The sequence below is a fragment of the Equus quagga genome, chromosome 10, assembly GCF_021613505.1.
Source record: "Equus quagga isolate Etosha38 chromosome 10, UCLA_HA_Equagga_1.0, whole genome shotgun sequence".
In the NCBI taxonomy this organism is placed as follows: Eukaryota; Metazoa; Chordata; class Mammalia; order Perissodactyla; family Equidae; genus Equus; species Equus quagga.
The window spans coordinates 92,735,001-92,757,256 of NC_060276.1; the positions used below are offsets into that span (position 1 = coordinate 92,735,001).

The window sequence follows — 22,256 nt, forward strand, 5'->3', positions numbered from 1 at the left end:
TTTGGATCATCCTATTATTTAGGAAGGCTGAAAAAATAGAATATTTCCCAATTGTATTTCACCACTGTAACCTATTTGTGGAAATTAAAGGTTTATTCTTTCATAGCGGGTAGGTTTATAATTGAGAATTTGTTGTATGGTGGTGTTCATGTACCCAACAAGTTTGTCACAAACTGATAACTTAGTTAGAGTGGCACATACTATATATTTTCACAGGAATTAGGGAGCAGAAACCTATTCAAGAACTTAGATATTTAAAAAATAATTTGAAGGTTGTAGCACTGAGCTAGTCAGAGTAGGAATTCTCAGGGTTTGAGAGAAGAAATAATTGTTATTAATATCTTTAATATCCTGAACCTGCTTCTTAAGGATAATGTGGTGGTTATGATCGCTACCTAAGACTTTTAAAAAATGTATCTTTGTGCTACTGGAGATATGCAAAGAAATGCCAGATGATAAGAGGCAGGTTTCCAGGACTAAGTGTGGATAAAATGCCAGAAATGGAGTTCTACAGGAGAGAAGACAAAAGAGGTAATGTACATCTATAAAGTCAATATTCTTTAAAAACAAAATAAACATGGTTCCCCCCTGAGTCTTACTAACTCAGTATGGTTTTCTTTAAAGCCAAATTTTAGATTGTATATTCAGATGTCTCTTGTCTAACCATTTTATTCTTTGTAAGGAATAAGAAATACAGGGAAATGGTCTAATAGATTCTCCAACAAAGGAAGGTAAAAGGCCAACTTTTCTTTGAAGGAATTTTACAATTTAGAACTCTTTATCAAAAAGAATTCTTCATGAAATGGTAGATGACAGCAACCAAGTCACTAGCAATTATAACAATTGGTTTAAATGTATGGTACTGTAATGCATGATATTTATGGACCAGGGGATGTACCTCACCTGCAGGAAACAAATATAGAAATAGTGATACCAGCCCTGATGTCAGTTCCTTTACACTGAACTCGGCATATATGGGGTTAAAACCAAAAGCACTCATCCTCTTTCCCTGCTTCTTTAGTTACACTCATATGTAAATATCTGTATCTTTAACCTTTGACTCCCTGAGCTTTATAACCAAATAAAAGTTACAAATTGTTAGGGGCCGCCCGTAGCTGACTGGTTAAGTTCATGTGCTCTGCTTTGGTGGCCCAGGGTTTCGCTGGTTGGGATCCTAGACGCGGACATGACACCACTCATCAGGCTATGCTGAGGTGGCAACCCAAGTAGCACAACTGGAAGGACCTACAACTACAATATAGAACCAAGGACTGGGGGCCTTTGGGGAGAAGAAAAAAATAAGAAAACATTGGCAAAAGTTATAAATTGTTAAAGCCCAGGTGGCCTCACACTGGGCTTACACTCAAGTTTTGGCTAACCACAGGTCCTTGAAGTTTATTATAGGAAAATTAATGTCCAGAGAATATCAAAAAACTAAAGCTTCCCAGGCCCCCAACTCCTCAGCTTCCTGGTGCCAGAATCCACCATCCACTACAGAGACAGATGGCCAAGGACACCCACCTGTGGAATCACTTATCTTCCCCTAGCTGCAAGCAGCAGCCTCACAAGGTCAAATGCAGGCTGGTGGGAAAGTGCTGACTAGCAAGGCCATAGGCTCACCCCTCCCTACAAGCAGCCACATTCCTTGCAGCCTTTAAAAACCCCTTGCCTTCCATCTTTCAGGGAGACAAGACAAATTTGAGGGCTCACTCTCATCTCCCAGCTGATGTCACCTGAAATAAAACCCTTTCCTCGCCATAAGCCTGGCATGCCAGCTTTTCTTTGGCCCCTCTTGTGTGGAGGGAAAAGAATCTGTGTATGTGGCAGGTAACAATTTGGCAAACCAGCCAGGAGGCTCTTTGCCCATGGCTCTGCGGCCCCAGGTCAACTGGGATTTCCTGGGAAGCAGTCCAGCAGCTGCCTAGGTGATCTGCCCTAGAGGCTGCCCCTAGTACTTTCTCTCTGACCCAGCACCACTGGCCCTAGGCACATTTTCTTATAGCAAGGAAACAGGCTTAGATTTGTTTGTTTGTTTGTTTGTTTTTGCTTCTGATGAGTCAAAGGACTCAATCTGGAATAGGGTAAGTCACCTCGGAGATACCTGTGAACTTCCTTCTCCTCCTTCTGGGATCCTTTCCATTCATGGAGGGGCCATCTGGGCGCACATTTGGAGTGGGAACAGTTGTAGGACTTTCTACCCTAAATCGGTTCACTGATGTCTGTTTTTTCTCTGTCTGGAGCTGTGTGTCTGTCCATCTCTATTTCTGTTTTTTTTTTTAAGAAAAGTGTTAACATGGGTGGTGCTGCATCTATTCTACCTAAGAGCCCCTTGGGAAAAATTTTGGCTGATTGGTTAGCCTATAGTCATAAGCCAATGTCTAAAAGGGATAATTTTCTTTTGTAACACCACATAGCCACAAGATTCTTTAGACTCTGGAGGGAAAATGGCCAAACAATGGCTCCTTAAGTTGGAAAAATTTTTAGAGAGCTCTCATCATAACAACTGTTTTATTGATACCTATGAAAAGACCAAATTAAAAGGAAAATACAATGACTAGTCTTAAAAACATAATCAAACTTGGGGTCTCAGCTTCTTCTTGTGGTCTTACAGGTGCTAATGAAAACATTAAGTTAACGAAGAGAAATCAGAAAGGGAAGAGTCACAGGACTCATCCCAACAGGATGGAAATCTTTAACTAGTTATTAAAAAGGAAAATGGGATGAATAGAACAGACATAAATAAAGTTAAAACAAAGGACATTAAAGGAACTCAGACAGGCCTGTTCTATTCACCCCAATTTGAAAGAATTTAAAAAGCCAAAAGACAGAAATCACGATGAGAAACCTGACCAACAATTGTTTGGGGCAACAGTTAGGCTACTCAGGATGCTAAGACTATAAAGATTAAAGTGTTTAAGCTAATATCATATAAAGAGGTCATGTTAACTTTGCCTGAATGTTTTTCTGGAAACAGACGTTATGTCTGGCTAGAAATGCTTCCCCTACACAATATTACTTGTTAATGGAATTCTAACATAAGTTATAATTAGAGGTATAAGAGTTGATAAAAGATAAAGTTTTATAAAACTCAGTATATTTAAATGAGCTTTATGTAAAATGACTGTATCTCTTTTGCCTGGCTGTGCTATAGATTATGTTATGGGGATAAACATTATGTCTCACTGGGGGACATTTCCCCTGCCTGATATTGTAAGAGCATATAAATCCACCCTTCAGGCAATGTTAATTAAACATGCTAAAGGAGAACTCACTTTAAAATGGCCAAAATGGGGCAATTTCAGTTCACCCAAACTGGTGTATTTACATATGCAATTGGAAAAAGCCAGCTACAAAGTTAAACAACCAATAGGAAGCCTATTTTAATCTTTTGAAGGTTCTAAATAAAATCAGGAATATTTTACTGTTTCTTTAAAAGAAAATAATTAAACAATTAAACATGCCAGCAGCCAAAGCCAAATCTGCTGCTCCTCTCTCCTCTCTTGCTGAGCTTCCCCACTTCAACTCCCCTGAAATTCCTGATCTAAAATTCAGCACGTGAAAATAAGTATAAGCTTTTGAGATAATTTGAAATTGTAATGGCCATTCTGGGGAACCTCTGTTTCAGCTGAGTCCACCTTAAGGGCTACCCTTAAAAGAGGGGATTCAAAACCTCTCATAATAGAATGCAGTCTTCACTTAATATGCAGAAACTTCTAAAAGACAAAATTATGTAACATGATATAAAATAATCTTTGGTAAATAAAAGCCTGTTTAAGTTTGTTGGTTTGATTAAAATAAATATATTTTCAGAGTTATCAACATTGGATATGATACAGACATGTTATCTGTTACAAAATTTGTCAGCAAAAGTTAACTTAAAATAATAGCTGATTTTGTTTGATGTCTCATGTTTTTTGTAGATGGTTTTTACAGATGATCTAAATATAATTGTTGAGGACAAGTAAACTAAATAGATGTAAAAAAATAAAAGTTTTTAGAGAAACTTTTTAACAATAATTATGTATTATGATGTATGTACTTAAAACAACTTAAGATGGTGGCTAACTGCTTTAATGTCACACAAACTCTTCGAGAATAATCTAAACACAATTGCTGGAAACAAATAATTTAAATAGATAAAGATGGGCAAAAGTTTTTGAGTGCAATAATTATGTTTTATGGTCTGTGTATTTGAAAACCAGCTCCCAAAATCTTTTTGGTAACTTACAACTTTAGAGCTTTACTAAATTAAGTTAAATGATAAAATGTGTTGAGTATCTAGGTCATTTTCACATAATATAAAATAGTAGAAATTGATTATTGGGCATAGATTTGTCTGCCTGTGGTTTCTTATCTCAGAGAAACTAAAAGATGCTTAAGTTTATTGATAAACATGTTTTGTACATGCTGAGAAATTTTCTATGAGAAAACACATATTTCTAAAAAGTCTGTATACAAGACAAGTAAAACGTATGTTTTCAGTAAAAAAAGATAAAAAGAGAGATATTTTTGTTTTGTTAAAAATGATAAATTTATCCTAAAGTACTAAAAAAAAAGACAACATTGGACAAATTCTTAATGTAAAAAGGAAGTGACAGAAAGTTTGTAAAAGGAAAATCCTGAAAAGTTTTATGCCTGGTCAAGTTGACTAAGATTAAAGTAAAGCCAATTAAATAAGTAAGTTTTGATGTCAAAAGACACTGGTGCGAAAATTAAAATTTGACTCACTCTCTTTCTTAAAAGAACAATTTTCCTGGACTTTTAGTCTGCTCTTGATAAAGAGGTTATAAAAGGTTTTTCTTTACCTTTAAGTTTACCTAAAAGACAGAAAAACTATGTTTTGTTGAAATAATCTCCTATGTTCAAAAAGACTGAGGTCTCTCTATTAAGGTTTTTTTTTTAACTATTTGGCTCTTTCTGTTTGCCTTCAAGATCTTTGGTTGTCACCATGGTTAAAGGGATAACTAAACACTGTTTCATGGGGACCTATAATATTATATGGGTAAATGTTATTGATATAAATGTTTTGAAAATTATGTAACATTCCTAAAATTCTGATCTGTCCTGATTATCAACCATAATTCTGGTTGTTTCAAAGTGTTGTATGTCAAAGAAATAGCCAAGTTTTTTTGTCAATTGCCATTTTTTAAAGTGTTTTGTTGTTTGCAGACAGTTGTTTTACTCTGATGTTTTTGCAAATATGTTTCATCTTCAGAGAGATTCATGGAAAGGACTCTGACACATGCTCTAGAATACAGCTTTCTGATAAACTTTCAAGATTATGAAACTGAACTGGGCAAGAAATTATAGAACTGTAACTGAAAAACTGATGGCCTCATGAAACCGCCAACAGAAGATCAAGAGTTGGTTACATAAAACTAAATAAACTGATGGGGTGATTATAATTTTTATGAATTTTTGTTTAAGATATTGTGGATTTTTAAATTTTTGTTTTTTCAGATTTAAGAAAACTTTTTCTTTATTCTCTTAAGGAACTATAACTTAGAACAATTTGTAAACAGAATTGAAACATTTATTTTTTTCTATCTGATCCCTCCAAAATGTGAAAACTCCTGATGAATAAGTATTCTTATTTTCATGGCAATATGGTTGTTTGTATAAGTTCAATAAGAATCTGTTCTTCTTATAACAGGACACAAGTGGAAACACTGGTTATATTACTGAGGCTTTACTGGAATGTCATATTTGAGAGTAACAATAAAGACTCAGATATGACAAGACAGCTTTTGAGGAATAAAGGTTGACTTTTTGGAATAAAGCCACTTGTAAATATTTGCCTGGTACCTTGCTTACACGTTCCCAGCAACCTTACCTGGTAAGTAAGTAAGGTCACTTATCCAGCAGGTGCAGGGAACCTCAAAATCTTTTTGGGGAGCCTCAAGAGAAGAGAGGAATTCACCCAAATCTGTATGTATTACAGGAGGAGTCTGATAACAAGTTCTTGATCTGCCTTTCCTGGCCTTGAGAGGCCTTCAATCTAAGTTCAGTCTAAAACTCCTCATAAAAAGTTCCAGCAAAGCAAATTTAAAAGAGCCTATATGATCAATTGCTGTTCTTACTGTATTTATGTAACTAATTGGGCCAAATTTATTAAACTTATTTTTATAAATAAGTGTTTGTATTATTTTGTAAACCAATGGGTCTTAATTTGACCATCTTTAGTAAAAATAAGGGTGATTTTAGAGAGAGAAAATATTATGTTTCAGTAGAAACTATAGTACAGGTTCATGAATATTGGATTTTGGTTCTGATAATTGTCTTTGAGCTTTTTGTTTTATATCTGTTAACTGGATTGGATCCTGAATTCTTCTAGTCTCCTGAAATATCCAAAATAACAAATCTCCAAACTAACGTTTTCTACTTTTTCCATCATTTTCATTGAGAATCGAGACTGAATCCACCCTTTTTCCTGCAACCTTGCAAACTGAAGCTAGTCATCTTAATATAAACTTAAAAAGATTCATGCCTGCTACTATGTAAGTCACTCAGCAAGATACCTGAGAGCCCAATGACACCATCAGAGACATTTCAAACTGCAAAAGATACTTTGACCCTAACTCCTAAAAGTCTTCTTGATTGGTTGCCCCTTGGGGCTCAGGAACTAATTTATAATGTACTCCAATCATTAACCCTGATTTTGTTTTTCTTTCTCTAAAAATACCTCTTATTAAATACCTTATTACTTACTTACTTATACAAGACAGGCCTAACTCTGGGAGCCCACCTGCATCACCACCTTATTCAAAGACTGGTTCAATAAGATGGAACAACCTATGACCCTTATCCGCAAGTATCTGCAGAGGTACCAGGTCCAGACCGATTTTCAGGGCTGTCTTCTTGGATTCCTCAAGAGATTAAGCCCATTTTTCAGGGACTGTTAAAATTTGGCTTGTCTATATTTCTTATCCTTCTGGTTATATACTTAATGTGCCTTTAGATGTTGTTCCAACTTGTTGAACAAGGTACAAAAGTTCTAAAAACTGTCAACCTAAAGTCAAGAACAAAAGAATATTTTCAAATGAGTGCTAAACAGTTTCATTCCTCTAGCCCAGATCTACACCCTGATTCAGCAGGAAGTAGCTAGATGGGCTGTCGTCCCAAAGCCCTCAAGATTGAGCAAGAAACATAAAATGGACGGAGTTGATACCAGCCCTGATATCAGTTCCCTTACATTGAACCCAGCATATATGGGGTTAAAACCAAAAGCATTCATTCCTTTCCCCTGCTTCTTCAGTTACACTCATATGTAAATATCTGTTTCTTTAACCTTTGACTCCCTGAGCTTTACAACCAAATAAAAGTTACAAATTGTTAAAAGCCCAGGTGGCCTCACACTAAAGTTTTGGCTAATCACAGGTCCCTGAAGTTTATTGTAGGGAAACTGATATCCAGAGAATATCAAGAAACTAAAGCTTCCCAGGCCCACAACTCCTTGAATTCCTGGTGCCAGAATCCACCATCCACCACAGAGACAGATGGCCAAGAACAGCCACCTGCAGAATTCCTTAACTCCCCCTCCCTCCAAGCAGCAGCCTCACAAGGTCAAATGCAGGCTGGTGGGAAAGTGCTGACTAGCAAGGCCACAGGCTCCCCCCTCCCTACAAGCAGCCTCATTCCTTGCAACCTTTAAAAACCCCTTGCCTCCCATCTTTCAGGGAGACAAGATGAATTTGAGGGCTCAGTCTCATCTCCTGGCTGACGTCATCCGAAATAAAAACCCTTTTCTTGCCATAAGCCTGGCATTCCAGTTTTTATTTGGCTCCTCTTGTGTAGCGGGTCAAGAACCTGTGTATGTGGCAGGTAACAATATCAAATGCTCTAATTTGCACAAAATTAAGCACACAATCATGTGGAATCATCAAAACAGGAGAATTCTAAAGATGGGTATTTCTCCTATCACTAGTACTTCAATTATATCAGCAAGAATATCATTAGTCCTAGGGTTTACAGTTGTTACAATCATAAAACTTTCTTTTTAGTTATGGATTCCCATCTACACTGATTACAGTTCTGTCCCATATGGAAGAATATGGAAATAACTATAACTAATAATCACCATTTACTGGGAAAAAAGGTAAGTAGATAGAACTCACCAAATATAAAATATAGTTTTAAATACATAACTCTATGTTATGGTGAATGCTTTACAACTTGTCAACACAGATGGTATGATATTATCTATGTGTTAGTTAGCTGTAATCTAGACTCTAGGAGTGGATAATTGTCCTAATAGAACACATACTACATTTAATCAAAAAGCCACATTCCAGTGGTGGCTATTCAAATAGCATTCAAAGAGAGCATTCAGCTATCTTTCCCTCCTGCCCACAACAGCAGAGCATAATGGATTTAAGAAATGGAGTCTCATTGATAAATTAGTGCTTTTATTAGTTAGCACGTTGATTTCAGAAATGACTTTTCACTGGTGAAATCAATGTTGTTTATATCTGAGTTTGCTCTAGAAATGATAGCAGAATTCAAACTTTTGCTTGCTCTATCTGAAAGGGAGGTGCTACATACCAGGAGGATTTCATTTTCCTCCCTTCCCTCATGGTGGCTCCTCAGGGACCGCTTCAGAAACCCGGGGGCTTCACTGAGCACACTGGAAACCACTGATCCATCTCAATCCCTTCATTTTACTGACAAAAAAATGAAATCCAGAGGTTAGGTAACTTATCCAAGGACATGGCTGCTTAATTAGAGAGGCAGGACTACACCTTGGTTTCAGGAACCATATAATACTCTCCTTTAGACTCAAATTACGTCTATGAAAAACAACATAATATGTGAATTATGGCTTATGTCTAAAGATTTCCTTTCCTTTATTCTAAATCAATGGTCTCAACCTTGGGCGATTTTACAACCCAGGGAACATTTGGTGGTGTATAGATACATCTCTGGTTGTCACAACTTGGAATAGGTGCCACTGGCACCTAGTGAGCAAAGACCAAGGATGCTGCTAAACATCTTACAATGCATGGGACAGTACCCCCCCCCCCCAATAAAGAATTATCTGGCCCAAAATGTCAATAGTCACTCCCTAGCTATATACTCCAAAGCACTGAGAACAGATATTCAAACAAAAACTTGTACATCAGTGTTCATAGCAGCACTATTTACAATAGCCAAAAGGTGGAAACAACCCAAATGTCCATCAACTTATGAATGGATAATCAAAATATGGTATGTTCATACAATGGGATATTATTCAGCCATAAAAAAGAAAAACCATAAAAAGGAAAGGAAAAGGAATAATACTAATATAATATGGATAAATTTAAAAAACATTATGCTAAGTGAAAAAAGCCAGACACAAAAGGTCACATATTGTATTATTCCATTTATATGCAATATCCAGAATACATAAATCCATAGAGATAGAAAGCAGATTATAGGTTGCCAGGGCCTGGGGAGAGGAAGGAATAGAGACTGACTGCTTAGTGGGTATGGGGTCTCCGGTGGAGGTGATGGAAATGTTTTAGAACAAGATAGTTGCACAACATTGTGAATGTACTAAATGCCACTGAACTGTATATTTTAAAATGGTCAATTCTATGTTATGTGAATTTTGCCTCAATTTTTTTTAAAAAAAGTCAATAGTGCTGAGGTTGAGAAACCATTCTAAATTTACATACCAAAGGTTTTCTTCTTCTTAAAAAAGTAAAAGGCAGAGAGGACTCCATCAAAGACAAAAAGCATCAAGCACTATAATGAGTTAAAAAAAAGAAAAGTGGCCTGACCCTTAAATAGCTCATTTTTCTCTGGTGGGAAAGACTCGCCAGGAAAAAATAATGGCTGTTGTCAGCCTCAAGCAGATTTGTATTACTGTTATAAAATTATGAAGATAAGGGTTTACGATAAATTGGTGACATCATCTAAACTGCAGAGGCACGGATATGCTACTGTAATAAAGAGACTCTCAGATTTAATATAGGCCAGAAAATGAAATAATTAATTGTCTTTAAATATGTGCCTTCACTTGAACTATAAACCAGGGAGCTGTCAAATAAAATTAGGCACTACATTATGAGATAGTCACTTTACAAGCCTTACCAGTTTGAACATTCATTCTCTGTTTGAAAATATGGAGCTGTATGCTCAGAGTTAACGTTTAGGATTGGCCTCAACTGAGCAGCAGTGAATCAAAGAGCTTAGAGATTTACTGTGGTAGCTATAACCCATCTTTCCTTCCACTAAGTCTTGATAAGTAGGGGGACATATTTGGGTTCCCTGGGCTAAAGGAGCCAAGCACATCCAGGGACCGAAAGGAATTATGCTGCTGTGTTTTAATAAAAAACAAAGACTAACTGGCAGCAAAAATGCCACTGTTTCTTCATAGCACAGAAATATGTTCATGTATACTAGAACATCAAGGGCATGTTATCATGAAGTACAGAAAATAAAGATAGAAACTGACTTTTCAGATTAAGATTTTATAGAGAGAGGGTTTTCTTCTATGCTAGGTAAAAGCTATTCCCAAAGACTAAATACTGGAAGGGGAGAAACAGAAAAAAATGCTAAAGTATCTTCATATTTTTATTTTAATTATTCTCCACAAATAAGACTATCTGCTTACTGTCATTCAGCTATTCCAGGTATTGTTTTTTATACAACTAAACAAAATTAATCCTTTTGAAGTTTTGTGGCTAAATATTACTCTCATTGGTAAAAGAAGAGTAGGAGCAGCTTGTGGTTTGCTATTAAAGACAGCATGATGAATTTCTTCCAGAAGCTGTGTCCTTAAAGACAGTGAAATTAGCCATCAATAACTGATATTAGGCTAATAAATGCCATAAATTGCTGCTATAGCACAAGAACATGCAGTAAGAGAAGTGTGTTCTCTCATAGAAAAAATTTCAGATGGAAAATAGGTATGACTTAAAAATAAAATTCTACTCAAACATTGTAACAAAAACAATAACCCCAAAATTTTTTAGCAAGAAATTGCTTTGTGGAGTACTGAAACTTTTGAAATTTTGTCTTGAATAAACCAGCTGCTCAGGGGGGAATGAAAAGGCAGAATAAAGTTTTAATTTCCATCTGAAGATGATTAAAGATAAACACTCTAGTATTACACACATAATATTTGGTGAGCCTATATACACGCATCTGTAAAATCTTTACATTCTCTTCTTTGTGAAAATGTTAATTCTCTGCTAAAATCTTATACATAATTTTATTTATACGTAGTATTCTTTCTTGTAACAGCATCTCCCCTTGATGTCTCATACTGTTCTAGTGTTTTATGATGTATTATATTCTTTGTGTTAAGAAAAACTGCAAAAATAAAACCCTATCGATCAAGAATGATGACTTTCCCCAGGTAAGTGGTGTCTTAGGCCCCTTACTCTAGGCATCTCCCACCGTGGGTTGTGTATAAGAAGCTTCAGAGTTGACTTATCTTGTTGTTTAACTTGGTGACTGCCAATCAGTGCTGCTGCCTTCGAATCACTGCAGCCAAGGATCACTGCTGCTCAGAGGATTTTGATATTTGAGGCACTCCACTATCTGATACACATGTGCTTTAGCTCTTGCCATAAATGGTGATGAGCACTGAGCTATTTCTCTCTGCCTATCTGTCCAGTCCCCCATGCTGTGAGAAATATATGAACATCATTGTAGATCTTAGAAAATATTTTCTTCTGTACTTCTCACAGCAACAGACAGCTCCTAAGTTGTTTTCTTTTTTAAAGATTGGCACCTGAGCTAACATCTGTTGCCAATCTTCTTTTTTTCTTTTTTTTCTTCTTCTTCTCCCCAAAGCCCCCCAGTACATACTTGTATATTCTAGTTGTAGGTGCTTCTGGTTGTACTATGTGGGACGCCACCTCAGCACGGCCTGATGAGCGGTGCCATGTCCACGCCCAGGACCCAAACCAGGCAAACCCTGGGCCACTGAAGCAGAGCAAGTGAACTTAACCACTTGGCCACAGGGCCAGCCCCAGCTCCTAAGTTTTTAACAAACTTTCTACACTACTGATGACTAGAGTATTCAGAACATGGTTTATTGGAAGAAAATAAAAACTGGATATGCCATAAGGAGGCCTAGGTTTGCATTTTGGCTCTCCATTTATAGGCTGTGGACTTCAGCTAAGACTTTCTCTCATGACCTTCAGTTTTAGAATACATAAAATAAAGATAATAATCCCTACTTAGATCACAAGGTTCTCTTAGAACGCAAATAAAATAACATAAGAGAAATATCTGTGAGTTATGAAGTGCTCTACAGGTACTTGTTAATATCAAAATAATAATTCTTAAGAGTCCTAAATACTAAGCCCCAGCTCAGAACTCATATATAGCAAATGGCATTTCAATGCCACATTCAATGGATACTGACTGTGGCCTAGTAAGAAATTAAAAACACAAGTCTGTTCTCATCCTCTCCACCATTTTTAAGACTTTGTTTATAAATTTTTTCATGTCACATAAATTAAAGAATGATTCATCTAACACATATTTATAAATAATTTCTTCATCCAATATCAAAAAATACTGAAAGAGGGGTCAGCCCAGTGGCACAGAGATTAAGTTTCTGCGTTCTGCTTCGGCAGCCTGGGGTTTGCCAGTTCAGATCTGGGGTGCAGACCTACGCACTGCTTGTCAAACCATGCTGTGGTAGGCGTCCCACATATAAAACAGAGGAGGATGGGCATGGATGTTAGCTCAGGGCCAGTCTTCCTCAGCAAAAAAAGAGGAGGATTGGTAGCAGATGTTAGCTCAGGGCTATCTTCCTCAAAAGAACAAACAAACAAACATACAAAAGAAAAAAATAGAAAAAAAATACTAAAAGAAATTCGCCTCAATTTTAATTTTTCACCTACAGTGTATGTTTTTCCAGCTGTGTTCTTTGTTTTCATGGCTCTTTAATTAATGAGGCTGGTCCCATGTCTTTGTGATGTTTTCCTCTGCTGTCCCTTTGTATGACACATTGAGCTATGTTTGTGAGAGTCTTTGCCAAACCCAGTAAAAACTTCATTGTACACTGCCAGAAAAGAAAAAAATAAGCACACAGTAGCATCTTTTTTTCCACTAACAGTGTCAGCAATTAACAAGTGTAATCAGGCAAACTAAGTAAAGCTTGGAGAGTAAAGGACAGAGTCTTTGCGATTCAGGATGTTAAGGATGCTTTTAAAGTGGTCAACACAAAGAGCCAAAATGCTGCTATTACAAGATTCTGTTTGTAAAAGCAGCATGTTTTGAAGCACTTTCCTTATCTCATCTCCAGGCTGGAAACATGCCCATCTTTGCAGATTACATTACCATGTCCTGTCCTTTAGCAAGAACTCTATTAATTGCCTGGCCATTTAAACAAATACTTGCTGAGGCACCTTTTAAAGTAAGCACCTAATGATCTACTCGCTAATGACCTGACGATCATTTTGAAAAGGAAGAGAGGAAACAAGAAGAAATGTGTTGACTTGTTTCAGTGCAGCTCTCTTTTCCATATGGCCATGATGAAATCCAACAATGAGAACATTCTCCAAATCCACCTAAAGCTTGAGATTAGGTAAGGATTAAGGCACAATAGTTGTTCTGGAAGCTTCTACTGACAGCTGACTTGGGGTTAGGATATGGCATGAATTAGTTCCAGAACTTTGACCAGTTTTTTTTAATTTGTTCATTTTTTTAAATTTCTAAACTATCAGAGATTGGTATCTTTTGTGAAGGTTGAGAAAGAACCAGAATCCCTAGGCTAATCAATCTCCAAGGGAAGCTCCAGAGAAAAGAGGCAAAATCTGACTCAGCAAGATTCAGGAAAGTATTTTCCATGATTCATCCATAATCCTGGGCTGCCCACGAGGGCCCATACTAGGGTGGGGCAAGCAAAGTACCCAGAGCACAAAACATAAGGAAGCACTGTCTGTCACTTGCACAACCCCAGTCCCAGCCCTGCTGCTTACAGAAGCATCTGATCAAGTAGCCTCATTTTAACTGTTCAAATTCAATAAGGACAGCAATGAGCTGATACCACTGCTCTCTTCCATTATACTTTAGAGTTCTTAACACACTTGCATCTGTATTATCACATTATGCCAATCACAACTTTCTGAGGCTAGAAGTGCAGAACGTATTAATCCTACCTCAGAGATGAAAAAACAAGTTGAGGGGAGCTCTAGGATTTGATCAAAGTAGTAGAGGTAGAACTTGAACTCGGGCCTCTGATTCTCTATGTTCAGTACTCTTCTCACTGTGCTACACAACACCAGGTTTCCCTCTGAGGTCCTTTACAGCATCTGATTTTATGGTCTACACTGATTAAGATTATTTATGAAGTCACTAGTGGCTAGTTAATATTAACAACAAAACGACCTTAAATTTGTCTATTGTCCACTGTCCATAAGTAGCCTTATGAGAAAGGAAAAATAAACAAAAGGAATTAATCTAACGGTTCTTAATGCCAGGCTTTAACATTTTAGGGGAAATCGAAACCATTTATAAATCAACCTCAAAGATGAACTTTTTAATACTGTCATTGATTGTATAGTAGAAGCACTTTTTTGTTTATGTTATTATCAACAAAACTTAGAAGCCATTGGAAGCATATGGGTAACTTTGCTAAGAGTTGTAAAGAAGTTGGATTAGGGCAGCTCTATATAGTATCAAGTTTGAGCCTTCTCTCTCTGTACTGGGAGATATCCAGAAAAGAACAGAAGGAAAAAAAAGACCCTTGCCAGTGCATGTGGTCTGTTGGTCTTTCTCTGTACAGCCCTGCTTCAGACAAAAAGTTACTAACACTAACCAGAAATACAATTTATGTGTCCACAAAAACACTCTGAGATACAAATCTAATTTCCTGGATACAGTGGATTAATACGGAGAGAGTCTAAATAATTTAAAAGTGAAGAGAAACTTACTCCTCCCCATGTTTTCTTGTGGTCTCTGGCAGGTCCCTGGATGATGATTTCCTGTACAAAATACAACACATATCACAGTCAGATTCACAGAGGCTGAGTCACTATATCAAATAAGCTCCATTAAAGTTGATGTGGTCAACATGAGCCTTTCATTTCAGTGCATCCCAATCTTGTCTCCTTACACAAATGTTTTCTCCATCACAAACAGATATATAGCCTCACAGGATAGAAAAACAGTATTCTAGAAGCATGGGCTCTAAATCAACTTACTATGACCTTGTTTATCTGGTATTAATTTCTTCCCTTGCCAAATAAGTCACCAAATTGGTCACATGCTTATCTCTTAGGAAGGCAGTGATATCAACAAAAAATGGTGGACAAAATTGCCAAAAGACTCAGGCTAGCATGTTATTAGTTTGCCTATCCCTGGTTTCTCTTCAATGTCATTCTGTGACAAATCCAATACCCTTTATAGTGTAACATTTTCCTGAATGGTGTCAAACAGCAGTACCCCTAATCAAATTATCCCTGAGGCAAAGCAGCCCACAGAGTTATTACCAATAAACAATAAGAATAACTATGAACTACTGACAACAGAAATTTTGGAGGAAAAAAACTACATACTGCAAATGCAGGTATGCACAGAAGAGCAGCAATTCTGTTTTTAAAAGATGAAAATAAATACACAGAAGCTAATTCATACCATAATGCTTCCTTTTCTTACAGGGTTCAATCATAGAATTACACATTTATTGTTCACCTGCCACATTCCCGATATGAAGCTAAGCACCAGAGAAGCAAAACTATAAGACAATTTATCAGTCTATTAAGGAATGTATAACCTATTTGAAGTTAAGCATATAGGGCAGAGTGATGTCATCAAGATGGGCACATAGGTCATTCTCGACTTCAGTTCCTCCCACAAGAAGACCTACTAGCAACTATCCATAGAAAAGACACTGCTGTGAAAATTCCACATTAGAAGGGTAAGAGGATTAGATACACTCTGACTGCATTGCCCCTCCCCCACATTGGCACAGTGCCACACCAAGAGGGCTCCCCAACCCCAGGGGCCTATGGTTTCTACAGTGGGAAAAGAGAGCCCAAGGTGGACATCCAGCTTCCCCAGCAGGTGGGATGCTGCCCAGGAGGCCCACTCAGGGCTTGTCTCACAGGGATCACTGAAGGAATTTGCAGGGCTTGACCGCTGGGGATCTGATAGAGATGGAGAAGAGGAGTGACTAATAAAAAACAGTGCCCAGGTCTTGGCAAATGGTGTTCCTGCTTGCAGCAGTACCTCAGCAAAGATCCCAGCCAGCAGCTCTGGCCATCTGTAGAGTCAAGCCAGTGGCCCCCTCTGACTAGGGAGCTCAGTTGGCAGTACTGCCTGATTTGGATTCCAAGTCAATGGTCCATACTGGCAGTGGAGCCTATTCTACCACCCTGCCCAGGAAGGGAAGCAAATTCCAAGCCGTGCCCAAGTGCTGAGCATACACTCCAGTCACACCCTTCCAGAAGGACTTGCCAGAGAACTAGAACAGCTGAGGAGCCTATCTTACAGCCCCACTTGATAAGGGATCCAAGCCAGTAGCCCTGCCCAACTGGTGAGCATAGCTTCGGGCCTCACATAACCAGGCAGCCTGAAAAGTGACCCTGGGCAACATGGGAGCCCAGCCTATGGTACCAGCAAAACACAGAGCCCAGCCTACAACCCTGATAAACAGAGGATCCCAGCCTACTGCCCTGTCCAACTACCGAACACAGCCTGCAGCCTTGCCCAGGCAGAAAGCCCAACCAGTAATCCCACCCAATCAAGGAGCATAGCCTGTGGCCCCATCCAACAAGAAAGCCCAGCTACTGACCCTGCCTACCAGCTGAGCACAGCCAATGACTTACGTGATCACAATGACCAGAATGCAGCCCTGCTCAACTTCAGGGCACAGTCTTCAGCCTCGCCTGATTTCAGAGCATGGCCTGAGGCAACCTCAGACCACTAAGCCCTGCCTGCGACCCTGCCTAAACACAGAGTCCAGCCAGTGACACCATCTTGTTGTGGAGCAAAGTCTGAGACCCCACACAACCAGGGGCAGATTGCAGAGCCTAGCCCATAGCCCTGTCCAATCGTGGGGTTCAACCAGTGGCACCACCCTGCCAGGGAACACAGCCTGGGACTTCAGCCAACCAGAGGTGACTGCAGAGCCCAGCTAGTGGTTCCACCTGACTGCAGAGCATAATCAACAGTCCCATCCAAACAGGGAGATGGTTGCCCAGTGGTCCTGGCTCAAACATGGAGCCTAGCCAACAGGCCCACCCAACCCTGGAGCCCAGCCAGCAGTATCCCCCAACCTCAGAGCATGGGCAGTAGCCTAATCCAACTAGAGACCCAACAGAAAGCCCTGCCTGCCCATAGAGGCTACCAGCTGACCTTTCCAGTACCCTCAAGCTGTAGTGACTGGTGAAGGTCTTTCCCTGCCAAAGTGAACCGGTAAAGTCGAAGAAGAGACTGCTTAAACAAATGCACAGATACCAATGCAAGGAATCAAGGATCACAAAAAAAACAGGTTAAAATCATACCAGCAAAAGAAACTAATAAAGCTTTAATAACTGACCCTAATTAAATGGAGATCTGTGAACTGTCTGAAAAAGAATTCAGAATAATTCTCTTAAAGAACTTCAGTGAACTACAAGAACACACAGATGACTACAAGAAATTAGGAAAACAATGCATGAACAAAATGAGAAGTACAACAAAGAAACAGAAGCCATCAAAAAAAAATCTTAAGAGCGGAAGAATCATGACTGAAGAATTCAACAGAACAAAACAGCAATATAGTCATGTGCTGCAAAACAACGTTTGGTCAACAAAGGACCACATATACAACAATGGTCCCATAAGATTAGTTCCATATTGCCTACGTGTGTAGTAGGCTATACCATCTATGTTTGTGTAAGTACACTCTATGATATCCATATGATGAAATTACCTAATGATGCATTTATCAGAACATATTCCTGTCATTAAGCAATGCATGACCATAGTAAGTGCTTACCTATCAACAATTACTTTAAATGTAAATGGATTAAATTCTCCAATCAAAAGACACAGAATGTCTGAATGGATAAAAAACAAAATACTGATGATATGCTGCCTACAAGAGATTCACTTTAGCTTTAAGGACACACAGAATGAAGTGAAGGGATGGAAACAGCTTTTCCAAGCAAATGATAACCAAAAGAAAGCAGAGATAGCTATATTTATATCAGCCAAGATAGACTTTAAGCTAAAAATGGTTATAAGAGACAAAGAAGGTCATTATATAATGAAAAAGGGGTCAATTCATCAAGAAGATATAACAACTATAAATATTCATGAACCCAACATGGGAATGCCTAAATATATAAAGCAAATATTAACACAACTAAAAGAAGACATAAACAGCAATACAATAATAGTTGGGGACTTTAATACCCTACTCTCAACAATGGACAGATCATCCAGACAGAGAATCTGTCAGGAAACAGTGGATTTAAACAACACTATAGATGAAATGGACAGAACAGACATATATAGAACATTCCATCCATAGCAGCAGAATGCACATTCTTCTCAAGGATACATGGAATCTTTTCTAAAACAGATCATATGGCAGACTGCAAAACAAGTCTCAAGAAATTCAAGAAGACAGAAATTATATCAAGTATCTTTTCCAACTACAATGGTATGAAAGTAGAAATAACAGGAGGAAATCTGGAAAACTCATAAATACATGGAAATTAAACAACGCACTCCTGACCATAAAAAGGAAGTAAAAAAATATCTTGACACATACATAAACACAACATAAGAAAACCAAGGGAATGCAGCAAAAGCAATTCTAAGAGAAAAGTTTACAGCAATAAACATCAATATTAAGAAACAAGAAAGGGGAAATAAAAAATTATCTTGAAACAAATGAAAATGGAAATACAACATATGAAATCCTGTGGGATACGGCAAAAGAATTTCTGTGAGGAAAGTTCATAGCAATACATATTAAGAAATTAGAAAGATCGCAAATAAACCTAACTTTACAGCTCAAGGAACTAGTAAAAGAAGAACAAACTAAGCCCAAAGTCAGCAGAAAAATGAAACACTAAACATTAGAGCAGAAATGAATGAAATATACAATAGGAAAACAACAGAAAACATCACTAATCATCAGGGAAATGCAAATCAAAACCACAATGATATATCACCTATCAAAAAGACAAGAGATAACAAATGCTAGTGAGGATGTGGAGAAAGGGAAACCCTCATACTCTGTTGGTGGGAATGTAACCTAGTACAGCCATTATGGAAAACAGTGTGGAAGTTCCTCAAGAAATTAAAAAAAGAGAACTACCATATGATCCATCAATTCCACTTAGCAGTACATTTCTGAAGGAAACGAAATCACTATTTGAAAGAGATTTCTGTATCACCATGTTCACTGTAGGATTACTTATAATAGTCAAGACACGGAAACACCTAAATATCCGACAGATGACTGGATTAAAAAGATGTGATACATATACATACGTACACACCCACACACTGGAATACTATTTGGCCATAAAAAGGGAAATTCTGCCATTTGTGACAACATGGCTGAACCTTGAGGGCATTATGCTAAGTGAAATAAGTCAGACATGGAAAGACAAATACTGTATGAACTCACCTACATGTGGAATATAAAAAAACCAAACTCATAAAACCAGAGAATAGACTGGTGATTGCCAGGGGTGGGGGAATGGGTGAAGGCAGTCAAAAGGCACAAACTTCCAGTTTTAAGATGAATAAATTCTGGGGATGTAATGTACAGCATGGTGACTATAGTTATCCACACTGCATTGTCTATTTGAAAGATCTATATTAGGTGAGTGGATCTTAAAAGTTATCAACACACACACACACAAAAACTATGTGAGGTGATGGATCTGTTAACCTTACTGTGGCAATCATTTCACAATATATACATGTATCAAATTATCATGTTGTACAACTTAAACTTACATAATGTTACATGTCAATTATATCTCGATAAAGCTGAAAAAGAGTGAAGCATATATGAAATAGATAATCAGGAAATAAATATGAGACTGAGATCTGATAACTAGTTGTGTGACACAGGAAAATCATTTTCTATTTCAAATTCCTCGCAAAAGGAGCAGGCTGAACTAGATGAGTGTTTCCCAAATTGACCTCCACAGGATGTTAAAAGGTACGTTATTCAAAACAGGACTCTGATCAAATAAATATAAGCAATGCTGTCTTAAGGTTAAATAGTTTTCTTTATTATAAGACTTTTTAGAGAGCTTTAAAAATGCTAATTAGCAATGTGACAAAAGTATGGTCTCTCAATGTACTTGGCTACATAACCTTTTTTGGACAAGATAACTGCTAAAGCCTCTTGCAGCTCTGAAATGTCATTATTTTCTAACAAGGTATTAACTGTATGGAACAAAATTAACATAAAGTGAATCAGGAAAGAAGTCAAGGGGGTCAAATTCTCAGAGAATTCTGGAACCAAAATAAACTTTAGAAATTATCTAATGATTTCTCACCATCCCATCTTTTATTTAAAGCAGCAGACCACTCTCAAGAGATCGTATGCAGAACACTAACATATATAAAATGGGTTAGGGCCGAACTCTTCAGGCTGAATTGAGGTGGAGGGCTGTAGTCCCACCCACTGGGATTTCTCCTTGAGGCAGCCTAGGTATGCCTCATCAGAAACCCAGTGCCACAAAAAGCAGAGTTTGAATTTTTGACTCCAGACCCTTCAGATGAAGCTATTCTGGGAAGGCTTTAGGAAAGAGCTGGAACCCTCAGACATATTCACAGGAAGGTCCTTCACCCTTCCCAAGTATTTTCTCAATTTTAATTGTAACCCCTCCAAATGAGATAAATAAAACAAGCATTATATAAAGAGAATTATAAATCTTTCTCATTCCTAGAAAAACCATAAGAAAGTTAATGTACTAAAATACAATCCTTGTATAAGTAAGAAGCGATGAAGGAGTTAAGTAGAGGAGTCATATGGCTAAATATGGATTTTAAGAAGATATCTCTGGAGGCAGTAAGGAAAAGAGATTTGACTGGTGAGAGTACAGTGATATCAGAGATGCTAGGTATATCTGGCAGGACTTCTTGTATTTTATTTGTTTATTCTTTAATATTTAATAAAATCTTTTTGAAAAGACTCAAGCCATTCTCAGTTGTGCCAGGGGAACCACAAAGGAAAGGGTTGTCAGGCATGGGCCAGGATTTTCAAAGCCAGCTTGCCTCTCCAGAGGTCAACATGGGGGAGAGAACAGGCATCGGAGGCAAAAAAATCCAGGGAAAGATGAAACCAAGGAGGCAAAAATCACTATTACCTGTCAGCCGCCTCACCTAGTATTCCAGTAATAAACTTCCAAAGATCAGAATCTTGTTTGAAAGAAGACAATATCCGGAGAGAGATATGGGGTTCAAGGCCCACGATCTGTATCACCCCTAAACCCTGAACTCCCCCAGTCCCAGGTTACTTTCCAGCTTCTTCTGTTGCCGGGGTTCAGCCTGCTCTTTCCACTCTGATCTCCTGTTGCTCTGTTCTCTTTTTTCAGCTGGTATGTGTGTTCTAGTTTTTATACCTTTCTAAGCAGGAGTATTTGTCAATCTTGATTCTCGGGTCCCCATCCCAAACTAAACATTACCTCTATAGTAATGGAACACACTTAAAAACAACAACAAAGCAGCTTTTAGCCAGACACTAGGAAATAAAAATCACTGTTTCAGGGATTTACCCAGCCTGGCATGAAACACTCTCTACAAGCAGGTTCCATCTTCCTTAACAACTCTACCATGCTCTAGTGAAACCAGCCTCTACTCATCCCTTAAATATGCCTTTAAACTGTTCCAACTCTGTGCCTCTGCTCTTTTCCTATGCATTATCCACACCTACCAAAATTCCGTTCATCCTTCAATATCAGTAGTGAAGCCTTTCCTCATTACCTGAACAGGAAGTAATCTCTTTTTCCTTTGAACTCTCATACAATATGGAACTTAGGTGCTATCTCATACAGACGTGCAGACCTTATAGTATCTCTCAGACTGTCCAATTCTCAGAGGGTAGGCAATTTGTCTTCTACATCTGTGTCTACTTCGTGCAGGGCACTAGATCATTCCCAATGAGGGTTCTAGTGGCCTACACGAACCAGACTTAGGGGAAGCTCTCATACCACGTGCGTTCAGAACACATAATGTTTGCCTGAGTTTCCCTTAGGACAAATCAGTGCATCAAAGTCTAATCATTTACACACCACCTAAATCAATTTTATGATTTTTGCTAAATGCATTCATTGCCTATACTTACTCAA

The 22,256-nt window shown here is 38.0% G+C and overlaps 1 protein-coding gene across 1 annotated transcript in view; it reads right to left on the bottom strand.

Annotated features, from left to right (window-relative positions):
* Positions 1–22,256, bottom strand: part of PRRG1 (proline rich and Gla domain 1) — a 121,039-nt gene that overhangs the window by 50,851 nt on the left and 47,932 nt on the right. The window contains exon 2 of the mRNA XM_046673982.1: positions 14,880–14,930. Coding sequence (XP_046529938.1) covers positions 14,880–14,889 — 10 coding nt within the window. The 5' untranslated portion in view covers positions 14,890–14,930. The remainder of the gene's footprint in view (positions 1–14,879; positions 14,931–22,256) is intronic.